This window comes from Leucopleurus acutus, assembly GCF_964270905.1.
Source record: "Leucopleurus acutus genome assembly, chromosome: 5".
NCBI classification, from domain to species: Eukaryota; Metazoa; Chordata; class Mammalia; order Artiodactyla; family Delphinidae; genus Leucopleurus; species Leucopleurus acutus.
In genome coordinates this window covers 137474733-137488067 of record NC_139147.1, presented here as the reverse complement: position 1 = coordinate 137488067, position 13335 = coordinate 137474733, and the positions used below count along the sequence as shown (strand labels likewise).

Here is a 13335-nt window from a genome sequence, read left to right as displayed (position 1 = left end):
CACCTCACTACCATCCCCCGCTTCACACTTTATGCCGGTTCTAGTGAAAGGCTTCATACAGTCCTGTCCCTGCTGTGACACACACCCGTTCCTCAGCATCCTTAGAGACAAGACTATTCATTCTTCTTTAAAACTCAGCTCAACTTGGAAATGCCTCTGCTGATAACCTGTTAGATTTAGTTGCCTGCCCTCTATGCAGGTTCTTGCTACAGAACATACCGCACTGTCATATATCCATTGAATTATTTGTCTGTTTTTCTTACTGGACTTTAAGTGCCATGACATTAAGTATATTATATTTTCTTCTTTATTTTATTGGAGTATAGTTGATTTACAATGTTGTGTTAGTTTCAGGTGTACAGCAAAGTGATTCAGTTAAATATACGTTAAATAAATATTATATTAAATATTAAATATATATATATTCAGTTAAATATATATATTTAATCTTTTTCAGATTCTTTTCCCTTATAGATTATTATAAGATATTGAGTAGAGTTCCCTGTGCTATAAGTAGGTCCTTGTTGCTTATCTATTTTATATATAGGAGTGTGTCTATGTTAATCCCAAACTCCTAATTTAAGTATATAATTTGTTTTGGTATCTCCAGTGCCTAACACAGGACCAAGCATGCAGTGGGCACTCAAAAAATATTTTTTGAATAAATGGCCAAATCTTAAGTTACCACCCTATTTGTTCTTTCTATCTTCCTGCTGGAAAGAATTTGCTAAATAACCATTCCCTATTATATCATAATGCTCAAAATTATGAGAAGGACTTCTACACAAGGAGTTAGGGAATCTAGATTCTTGTCCCATGATTGTCATTTAGTAATGAAAAGACCTTGAAGACTGATTCATTCAACAATTTTCTTTTTACGCATTTGCCATGCACCAGGAACTGTACACCACAGTGAGGAAGCAGTAGTGGACACAAGTGACAAAAGCCCCTTCCACCAGAAAGCTTGTATAACCTAGAGTTGGATTTCTCACCATAAAATCAAAGAGCTGGACTAAGGTCCTTCCAGGCTTAAAATTCCATGAAACAATAAGCCAAATCTCAAATTCCTTAAAATATAATATAGGAACACATAAGAATATGAAATAAAATAGAACACCAGGCAAATCAGTTCATAACTTGCCTCTGATACAATTTATCTAGGAGTATTAATTCTTCCTTACAAAAATAGATATATTATAGAGAAGTGACATTATGAAACATTTTTTAAAGGTTAACTTTGGTTTGGTCTCATGCAAAATATTTGAACCCCCTCTAGTTGTAAGTACAATAGCATGCCTGTCAAGGGCAAAAAGGGAAAAAAATCATTTCAAGGAAATTAACAACGATGAGAAAGGAAGATCTATTTTATTCCTTGGGAAGTTGAATCTGTTCTGTACATTAATGTTAGTCAGAGCATAAAGAACAATATGTTCTCTAATCAAGTTTTATGTGTGTGATGAATTTTTTGATTCATGGTAATTGGACCAGAAAAGGTAAATTATTAGTGGACAAATTACATAGTAAAAACTAAATTAGTCCAGACTCTTAGCTGCTTCATTACAAAATTAGGTAGGGAAGGTCATAATTATTTAATTTGTGTCCAAATCTCAGCTGGAGAATGCTCCAAACGAACAAATGATCCAAGTAATTTTAGGGGAAGGGAAAGTCCTCGTAGCCAAGCTTAAAAACCCAATATTGACAAACATAATTAGCATGCTACTTTCCTGACCATATCCCTAGAGGTGTTTGGAGAGGAAATCTAATCTTCTAAAGATAAATGTTCTGTTATTTTTTATCATAACTGAGTAAACCATATCAATTCCTTGACATGCTATGATCATAGGATGTCCTTCCTGACACGTCCCTCAAATTTGTTGACATTGGATGATTGATTGCTTCTGCTGGTTAACATGGGCACTGAGCTATGATAGAAAATAGATACACAATATTAAACTCACAAAACTGGGTTTGTTCTTCCATTAAAGTCATAAATCATGGATTCTGAAAGAGCCTTTCAAGTTACATAGTGAGTTTTCTCATGTTGCAGATGAGGAAACTGAGGCCCAGACAGGTGAACAAAATTACTGCAAATCTCACAGTTGGCAGGTGTTGGAGCCATGATGCAAGGAGAGATCCATCGCCCCCCAGCCCAATGTTCTTCCCATCATTTTATTTTGCCAATAGTTAGCTCTCTTTGTGAGCTAACTTCCAGCTTACAAGCTCCCATACATGACACTGGCTTATATCACCAGGACAAAGAGTAGGCGTGGTAGGGGGCAATGCAGATGAAGTTCAGGGGGTTGGCTTCTTTTTTCTTGGAAAACAAATACCTCTGCCTATTTGTGGGAAGAAAAACATCAGCTAGTTTGCAGCAGGACTGGTATGTTGGAAATGAAACACAAAGCTTTCCTCCTCTAACTAAATTTGACAGCGTGCATAAGCTGAATCTCCCCATCTGGAGACTCTCAGACTAGACAAGCCTTACAAATTAATATGTGTGTATAGGTCTGGGGCCTGAAGGAAATGAGGTCAGGTCCGAAAAGGAATCAGGTGGCTGATGGCCAAAAATCAGAACTTTAACATGGATTCACAACAAAGGGAGGAGACTTCATGCTGTAATTCACTGAAAAGCATTAGGATCATGCTAGGGTCTGTGATGAGGAAGCCGGAGGACAAAGTTATAAAGAGGGAAACGATACTGAAGGACAGAAAATGTTTTCATCCAAGTATAATCCAGACTTTGATCCTCCTTTTAATCAAATCTTCTCTTTCCCCATCTCCTTCTCTCTCTCCCTCTCTCTCTCTCTCTCTCTCTCTCTCTCTCTCTCTCTCACACACACACACACACACACACACACACACCTCATGTTCTCTTTATGCAGGATATTTGTGCTCTCATTCTAAAGTCTTATTTCTCTCTTTACTTTGTTCCTGAGAATGGAGGTCTACAGCAATGCATAGAAAAAGTGCTTTGATAAGGAAGATAAAACAATTCAGGATGCATTAGTTTCTTTGTGTACCTCAAGGACAAAATTGAGATGTGTAGGAGCATTTTTAAGAACGTAGACAGGAGACTCACTCCCTTGAACCCACTTTCTTAAGGTCCCCAGCTCATTCTCCAAAGATGTCCTTTAAGGCTTTGTACATGCCCTATGGTGAGAGAGTGGCATTTAGTAAGAGTCCACCCAGGGATGTTCCAAATGCACTCTACCATTAAAGTGCTGATATAAGAAGTTAGAGCATTTTTTCTCTTGAGAATCTCTATGGCTTTATCCCTGGGCAAAGGTCTGAGCTTCTTTCAAAAGTCCAAGATTGATTTTCAGAGGAGAAGATAAGTGAAGGATTTTCTAGCTAACCAGGAAACATATTCTCTGATTAAATGTCAGATTAAGAAGAAAAAATACCCTACATAAGGTACTATGACAATTCTCTAAAAAGAAAGACTGTGAGAACGCAGATATTTTAGGATAGAGGGTTATAGCCTTCAGAATTTTCATTTTTTTAGAAAGTTCTTGTGGTTGATATAAGTTTAAAAATGTGTTCATGTGCAGAACATTTCAGATTCATTTATGCAGCATTATGTAACACTTGAAACAACTCCCTTAAATTCCCATGGATTATGCGGACACAAAACTTTACAAATTATATTTGTAAATATCCTTTCTTCTGTATCATCACAAGTTCTCAAAGTATACTAAATGTGGAAGTCAGTATGATAGTGTTGTCTCTCTTTTTTTAGGAGAAAATAGTAGAGATATCCTTTTTATTATTCACTTGCCACCTCAAATACAAGTGATCATTTTCTTATGATTTAAAAATATTGTAATGACTGGCCAGTTCCCCATGATTTATTGTTACTAGCCCTCCATTGGATATGCTAAGATAAGATCACACATTACTTATCTCAACACTTCTACAGACGTGCTGGGCATTTTTAAAAGTTCACCCATTGAGAACTTAACCCAATTCTCTTTGAAAAAAATGCAAGGTTGTTCCAGAAAACTTTCTTAAAAGAAATCACTTGTACCATGGACCCTCTCCACACACCCCCCAAAACAATGAGAGAAATCAACAGTCAGAAGACATATATTTATAGCCTCATCTTTCACCTCCTCCAAATTCTAGACAATCCTCTTTTTCACTTAAAAATGGAAAATGCGACAAATGTAAGCCCTTACCAACTTCCCACTTCAGAAGGCTGTTGTCTTCCATCTCCATTTTTCCAATGACATACCAGATACATGCCATCCAGTGTGCAAGAAGGGCAAACATGGACATGAGCAGAGTCAGGACGATTGTGCTGTGTTGGGAATAACGGTCCAACTTCTGCAGGAGACGCAGAAGACGCAGTAGCCGGACGGTCTTCAGGAGATGCACGAGAGACACCTGCGTGGGAAAACAGAGCCGCACAGCTTGGCTCACGGAGTCATTATATCCACAACAGTCACTTCATCTACAGCCACTCTGGGAAGTTCTTGAAATTAAGCGTAATCGGGATTCCAACACTGTGACCATTTTATGACCATTTCTATGTCGTTTCCTGATATATTATATTGGAAATTGATAAGATAAAAGATGATAAGGCAATTTAATTTCTTTGAGTGAATAATTATCTTCCTTAATTAAGATGTATCTTTTTTTCTCTACCTATATGACTGAAGATAATTTTATATATTCTGATATACAACTGAAACACATTATGGGATCGGGATTGAATAGAAGATGTCTCCACCCCTTTCTTTTAATTTCTTTCAATTTCACTTCCCCTTCTCCATGTAAGGGAGCTGCGTTATAACAAAACTTTGTATAGACTGAAGTAAAACCCTGTAAAGTGGTAGCAAAAGTAACTTAGGTTTCTTATTTTTAAATAGTGAGACCCAGAAACTTGAGTAAGATCTGCTCACAAATACCAGTGGCACCTCCTGCTTCATGTGCTTTGCTATCGTCCTTCTAACATTATCAATAGATAAAGAAAACATTTGCCTGGAGACATACATTCTGTGCTTTCTGTTAAACAAACATGCTTAGGGAACCAAAATCAAATGGAACAAAATTTTGGAAAAACCTTTTAGATGCTGCCTCTGTATGAACTAGAACAACAGACTTGTAGTGAAGGAGTTAGTTTCTTGACTTTAGGGCTCAACTGAAAAATGTGAACCATTGGTGTCCACCAGAAAAGTCAATGTCACTATTACAACACATGTGGTGCACTAATATACACTCTTTTTAATACCTTCCAAGAGAAAAGAAAAGTTAAATAAAACATTAACTCATATGCAAATAGAATCTGACAAGTTCCTTGACCTATTCTAATTTGGGGGGTGAACTATAAATAGAGGGTAAGGAAGTGGTTTGTATGACTATACCTAAGCATCATTTTTCCTTTACAGGCAGAATCATAAACAAGGTCAGCATCTTTTGAGAGTCTGCCTTTATAATTATCTTGAGTCAACTGACTTCTAATTTCTCCCTCCTCCAGCCTTCTTCCCTTATCTCCAAGAAAAATGTACCTAGAGCAGTGCCTGACACATAGGAAGTGCTCAGTAAATTTGTGTTAAATGAGTGAACGGATAAGCTATTATGTGAAAATGCAAAACACTCCAGGCTCACTATAACAATAGATATTCAATAAAAGTGTCTTCCACTGTAATCTTGTGAATTATTCTATACTGAAATACAAAAACATCATAAGGATGGGAATTCTCTGGCGGTCCAGTGGTTAGGACTCCACGCTTCCACGGCAGCGGGCCTGGGTTCGATCCCTGGTCAGGCAACTAAGATCTTTTTTTTTTGGCAAAAAAAAAAAAAAAAAAAAAATCATAAGGTCAGTTGAGGAAGTTGCCAGGTAGCTGTGGTCTTTTATTCCTTTTTGTGGGTCTTCTGGGTAGAGTTTTACTTTCTTCTCCTTCATACTCATGTTCTCATCTATCATTTCTCCAGCTGATTGTAAGTCAGATGCAGTTTCTACTTTGTGGCTTAGAGGAATTACTAGGGGTGAAATTTATTTTATAGGTAGGTGAATTTGATAGATAACAATTTTGTAAGTAAAGTGAATCCTGGAGCAGAACTCTCAAATGGAGGATACCATCTGCTATGGACTGAATTGTGTTCCTGCAAATTTCATATGTTGAAGCCCTAACCCCCAGTGTGATGGTATTTGCGATGGGTTCTTTGGGAAGTAATTTGGTTTAGATGCGGTCATGAGGGTGGGGTCCTCAAGATGGGATTAATGCCTCTATAAGAATAGACCACAGCACCCTCTCTCTTGTTCGCCACCCACCCCAATCTCTCACTCCCTCCCCTTGCTGTATGAGGGCCACGTGAGGACACGGAAAGAAGACAGCCATCTACAAGCCAGGAAGAGAGCCCTCACCAAGAATCAAATTGGCTGAAAGCTTGATCTTGGACTTCCCAGCCATCAGGAGAGTGAGAAATAAATTCCCGTTGTTGAAGCCATCCAGTTTATGATATTTTCTTATAGCTGCCTGAGTAGAATAACACACCATCTGAATATAGAGTACTGATGCAGGCAAGCTCCCCATTTTCTCTGGCCAGAAAGGGGATGTTTGAGGGAAGAATGTGAGGCTGCCCTTACATGAGAACAATAGTCATTTACAAAAATAAGGGACATGAGCCTGGGAGTCCAGGATGAGGCAGCCCTGGTGATTTCGCTGTCACTTAAAAAAATTTGTATTTATTCCTATCTGAGTCCAAAACCTCCGGCTATAAAATGTGAATTTTGGCTCTTGATGAATGATAGAATAAAGAGGCATATTTGATTTTGATGGAAATATATCATCTGAAAAAGAGAAAGGAACTTCTTACTCTTGGGATGCTGCTCTGAATTTGTCATTGATAAGAATTATAAGCACCTTGTAGCAGGTGCAAGACAGTGAATGATGCATTCATCAAAAACCTCTATCAAACTGCAGTTTCCCCTATTACCAAGTGGACATAACCACCTCCTGGCTATCCACTAGGGAAGAAAAAGGAGAAAGAAAAAAGTTAATTACCGTACTGAGGTCCTTCTAGGTATTAGACACTTGGCAAGGTATTTTATAGAAAAGTTTCCTTTTTAGGCTACTCAGAAACCCTGCAGGAATTTTTACGATTTTAGGCCTATTCTGATATTAACTTTCCCAAGAAGCCACTCAGATGATAAGTGATAAAACTTGGATTCATACTTTTGCCTTTTTACTCTCATTCTTTGTCTCATTCACAATTTTACTTTCTTTGTCTCATTCACAATTTTACCTCTCGTCGTGCCTTTCATCGTGACTTATACACAGTAAGTTTTAATAAGTAAATGTGTGAGCTGCATGTAAAACATTTGCCATCAGCAATTGTGGGCAGAGCCAAAGCTAAAGCATGCAGTACATTTTTGATGGTTGCCATGCATTTTAGAATGTCATCTATGGAGATGCACTAACTGGACCCACTTTAGACCTGGAAAATCAGCCTCTTTGTTATTTTATTTGTTTGTTCCTGCTCTTCTTTTTGTAAGTCTGTGTAGTATAACAGTAGCATAACTTATGAACTTTTCCTTATAACTTATGCTTTCCTGGCAAGTAAATGTAATATTTTGAACAAGCTTTTCTATTCAAATCGAATATTTCATACTGACTAATATATTGGGAGGAATAACAAATTTATATGCCAATTGTTAAATGATCATAAGCTCACCCTTGTGAAAAGCAGAAAAATTATCACTGATAATAGAGATTCCTTACTTCCTTCCTCTTTTTCTTTCTTTCTGATATAGATGTTGATCTATAACTTCAAATCTTTATAAAGGATTTGTGCTGTATTTCACAAGTGAGAACGAAGAAGGGTAGCAGAAGCACAGTGAAAATGTACAAGTATTTAAAATTCATCAAATTATGAGAATTAGACTTTTTCAAAATTATTTACTCATGTTAATTTTAGGCAATGGAAATTTTAATCATATCTAAGCATTTTACTTATTTTTTATTTTATAGACTTTATAGTACATGATATATATATGTTTAAAATTATCCTATTTGTTCAGTGCCCAAAGAGAAATGGAATATAAAAAATGATAATTAGTATTTAGTAGCAGAGCAAGTTAATTTACAGCAGTCTATGAAACACCATTTATTTAACAATTCTCCAGGATAATTTGGAAAATTTTTCTTATCATTTTATGAATTATCTACTTCTTCAGGATATTTTTTGGCAGTCTTGCAAAAGCCTTGTTTTAAGTCATTACACTTTCATTATAGTATACTTATCTAGTCAAATTCAATCTTAAAAAGCACTTTAAAAAGCTCGGATAACAATCCACTTTAGCACTGATTGATATTATATACTAGATTTTCCCCAGAGCTTTCCCTTCAGCTGAGTTATAAACCTCTTAACAATGTTGACACTCTCAACTTCCCAACTTAAAAAACATTGAAGGAAAAAGAAAAATACTATTATACAGGCAATTAACAAATGCAACAAATGCACAAATCTGTACTATGTCGTCAGGAGTTGAGCTCAGTCTTCGTTCTGAAGTCAGTAATGATTGTATTTGAAACACTGATCACTTTGTTTAATATTGAAAACTATGCTATTAAATTCTTGATAGAGAATATAATTTCTATGGGGAGAGGTTTGTCAACTGAGTAGGAAATATGTTTAATTTGAACTAACGTCTAGTAAATTTTTGCCTGCTAAAATTGGTTACTCTGGCAGCAAATTGTATTACTGGTCCAAAAATTCTCTTATACCTTCCTAAAAGTCTCTCTATTTATAAGGGAACACTTAATGCTTTTAAGAGTGTCAATCATTAAATAGTAAAATTAGCTATGACTACAAGAGGGCATACTTTCTTTCCTGTAAGAAATCTGAGAATAAAAGCTTTAGATGAAGAAAGAGGAGAAGTTACAAATACCAATAAAAATTCAAGAGGATGCTTGGTTTACGTTGGTCATTTTATCATTTAGATTTTTGCTCAATCCAACATTTTTACAGGGACTTCTAAGAAGTAGTTGAATTCTATTTTAATTTCAACCTATCTTTCTATCTTGATAGGTCTTCTGTTTGTTTTGCCAATGAACAATGAAATATTCAAAAGGTAGCGAGTAAAAGTCATAAAAGTAGAAGAAATCTTCAAACTCTCCACCAAATTCTTGAGGGAAATATCTGGCTCAGTAACATAAAGTAATGCTTCTATTCCTGCAGATGGTTTCCTTATCAAAGGATTTGTTTAGTGAGTCAATTTGATGATAAATTCAAGCTTTTAATATCCTGCTTCTAGGTATTTAAATGATTAGAAATGGGTAATACAAATTTCAAAAAGGAAGTAACTCTAATTGGAGAATCTGGCCTGCATATCATTGGTGACATTGGCCTCTTTATTAAAAAGGGCACAAAATCCTGGACATACAAATTGCGACAAACATTTAAAACCTGAACATGTGAAAAATAAGCACAGGGGTAAAACCAACCTTCAAGGTCATGTGGAAGGGAGCTCTTTACTCACCACTGTGACGTTGAAAGCATACAGGAGGTCAAAAGGCAGGGCAGCAATTAAATCAATGATGAACCAGGTTGTGACATAGTGGATGCAAATTGATCTTGCTTCAAAGATAACTTGGCCAGACTTGCTGACATAGGTTGTTCGAAAATTTAAAATAATATCTGCTTGAGAAAAAAAGGATAGAGTAAGAGCATTTAGGAGAAAGAGAGAGAGAAGGAAAGAAGGAAAGACAAGGTAAGAAGAGAAGATGGAAGGAAGACAGGCAGGTGGGCGGGGGGGAAGGAAGCGAGGAAGAAAACTATATTAAATTAGACTAACGGTAACCTCTTAACGTTCTTTAGATTGACAATATCCAAAATACTCTTCTTGACAGATCCAGCTCAACTCAACAAACAGGTATTGGAGAAAGGTGAAGAAAGTAGTATTTTTTGAGCAGTAATACATTCCAGACTTTGGGCCACATGTTAACATAATTAAAATAAATAATAATAACAACAATAGGCAACACTTACTGAATGCTCACTGTGTAACAGACATTGTCCTAAGAACTTAGCTTAGATTGTTTCACTTACTCAGAATGTCTTCCACCGTAGACGACGATGGTAACATAGCAGACAGTACATAGTAGGCAGTATTAGCAGAGGCAGAAACTAAGTCTCAGTGGGAAAAGTAACTCATCCACGATCATCTTGCCAACAGTGGCAGAGACGACTCTGAACACAAGTATAATTTGCAGTCCATGTTCTTTTTATTTATTTTTTATCCAGTAGTACTCTCTTCCACATACAAAAGTTTTACTAATCTCCGTATGTTTATGAAACTGATCCTTGCCCTGAAGGTGTTTGTATTCACAAAATACCAGAAGTTTCTTCTTTGGATTTCTAGGTTAAACTCCCCATTCCATTTAAATGGAAGATATAATCATTTTCAACCATTCCTTACATCATCCTTTTAATATATTTTTATTTTATGTTTATTTTATATTTGTATTTATTTTATATTTATATTATATTTTACTATCTATTTATCAAACTTTTTACAATATATGACATCCTTGTGAGGGCTGGTCAAAGGACAAAGCCATAGACATGTGGACCATCTAGAGTTCAATCCTGCCGCCTATGAATCAACTTCTCAGAGTCTGTCACATAGTTCTTGGGTTAAATATCATTAAAGCACTGGAAAGGGTTATATTTTCTTTAATTTGTTTCAGAGTTGAGTATGACCAAGTTATGGGGAATTTTGGGATTGGTGCTTACACGTAAGTGTGATGAAGGCTGCTCATTATCTGCACTGGCAACCCCAACAGAAACATATTTGTCGGTGGGACTTTGATCTTCGGGAGTGTTGTGATTCAGTGACAAAGATCAAAGGAAGGAATTTGGGAAGTAAGTACCCCAAAGAGAATAGGAATTCAAGGAGCTAGGAAACGAATGCTAAGCTCTGAGTTACATAATTTTTAAATGAATTGGAGTACTCTTTACAGCTAATGTAAACCATTGCAAGTATGTGGAATCGTATCATGTGAGGTTAAGAACTTGTTGGTATCATGATCGTAATGATAATAATAATAAAGATTACAATAATGTGCACTTTACACATTTGTAGATCATGTTTACTTTTCACTTCACATCACATTTGAAGGAGAATTCTAAGATGCCTCCCACCCCCAATCCCCTGCCACCACCCTCACTCTCCTCTGATCTCTTCCCCTTGGGTAAGGGTGGATCCCCTGAGCATGATGAGATATGAAGGTGTGATCACATTACATCATAGGGGTAAAGAGAGATGACCTGCGTGGCCTGCCCTCATCAGGTGAGCCCTTTAAAGCTGACCTTTCTTCATCTGGTGTTAAGGGATTGGAAAGCAGTGAGGCATGCTCTTCCTGGCCTGGAAGGAAGCAACTGCGTATTATGGAGAGGGCCACACGACCGGGAACGGCGGGCAGCCTCTAATTGCTGAGAATGACCCCTCACTGACATCTCGTGAGAAACGGAGACCTCAGTCCCACAACCATAAAGAAATTTGCTCAACAGCCACATGAGATAGGAAGAGAATCCTGGGCTCCAGAATGGACCACAAGCTGACACCTTGATTTCAACCTTCTGAGGCCCTGAGGAGAGACTTCAACTAAGGTAGATCTGGACTTCTGACCTATAGAAACTATGAGATAATAAACGGGTATTGTTTTAAGCTGATGTGTTTGCGGTAACTGGCTATGCAGCAATAAAAAAACTAATACAACATTTAGTAAGTCATCTGGTTCTCATTATAGCCTGTGAGATGAGATAATACAGGAATTCTGACAAAACAGATTACTATTACGTTATTATAGATAACACATGTTCTTAATATGAACACAGTGCTATTCTACGACCTTTATAATCATAATCTCATTGACTCCTTACAACAATGCTAAGCGGTAAGTATTTTTATTAGTCCCTTTTACAGATGAGAAAACTGAGACAGAAAAGACGTCAAGTGATCTGCCCAGGGTCACACATGATGAACTAAACCCCTCAGCTAGTTAGTGAAAAGAGCAAGACCTGGATTCAAGTCTCTTAAATTCCAATTCTGTGCTTTGGGTTTTGGTGTCTCAACAGAGACCAGTCATATCTCAGATCTGGAAGCAAGTTCTAGGTGACTCAAAAAGAAAACATTAATTGTTCTAGACTATTGTGAATGATCTAACTTATTAAGATGGCATTATTAGAAGTCATTTTTGTCAAAAAAATAAAAATATTAAAATACTTCCATTGTGGGCTTCCCTGGTGGCGCAGTGGTTGAGAGTCCACCTGCCGATGCAGGGGACACGGGTTCATGCCCCGGTCCGGGAAGATCCCACATGCCGCGGAGCGGCTGGGCACGTGAGCCATGGCCGCTGAGCCTGTGCGTCCGGAACCTGTGCTCCGCAACGGGAGAGGCCACAACAGTGAGAGACCCGCGTACCGCAAAAAAACAAAACAAAACAAAAACAAAAAACAACAACAACAAACTTCCATTGTTAATACTGAGAATATGAAAGGATGAAGCTAGTTGATAAGCCACTCACAAAGGATGAACACAATCCCAAGATGATTTCCACTGCAGAGTAAAAGTGCTATCATGGCAAAAAGTACCAATGCATCCCTGAAGTATGGCCACCAAAGAGGGCTGGGAGCTCAGGGGAATGTTGTAAAGTTGTTAGGGTAGAAGGTGACCTTTTCATTCTTTCTCTTTAACTTTCTAGACTCATGTATTTGTGCATTAGCCGAGCAATTTAACAGCTTAGACCAGCACCTGTTGAAATAAAGCAGTCGATAAGTAGTTCATTATCAAATTGAAGGAATAAATGCCTTTGTGTATTTACTAACTGATCACCAGGTTCTACCACAGATTTTACAGAAAACCCACTGCCACCATCCACATACCTGGGGTGCTCTCCTGAATGGAGGAATGGAAGAAGTGATTGATTGGTCTTTGGTTGACTGATACAGTAAACATTTTTAAAGCTATGTGGTTGACTAAAGAATAAAATAGAGGTGCAGACTTCTGAACAGAAAAGATATTTTCTTGGATGAGTCATTACAAAATATTAGTTTAGAAAGCTTTTTAAAAAATAATCTGTTACTCAGTTGAGTTAATTGGATGAAAAGAAGATGTGTTTATTTTTACGTTTAAAAAGAAGTAATGGTAAGACTTTTAAACACAAAGAACGTTAACAGCAAAAGAATAAAATCTATCTTTTAAATTTATGGATACAAATATATTTTTGAAGTACTTGAGTACTTTCAGGGAGAAAACCTAGATATGTATTATATTCTAAGATTTCTAGGACTATGGTATCATATAAGGACTGTAGGTTTGAG

General features: G+C 37.0%; 1 protein-coding gene across 1 annotated transcript in view; it reads right to left on the bottom strand.

Annotated features, from left to right (window-relative positions):
- KCNH8 (potassium voltage-gated channel subfamily H member 8) overlaps positions 1-13335 on the bottom strand; it is a gene marked incomplete at both ends in the record, with an annotated part of 389811 nt that overhangs the window by 119922 nt on the left and 256554 nt on the right. The window contains 2 exons of the mRNA XM_082840176.1: positions 4179-4386; positions 9491-9648. Of these exons, the coding sequence (XP_082696302.1) occupies positions 4179-4386; positions 9491-9648 (366 nt within the window). The remainder of the gene's footprint in view (positions 1-4178; positions 4387-9490; positions 9649-13335) is intronic.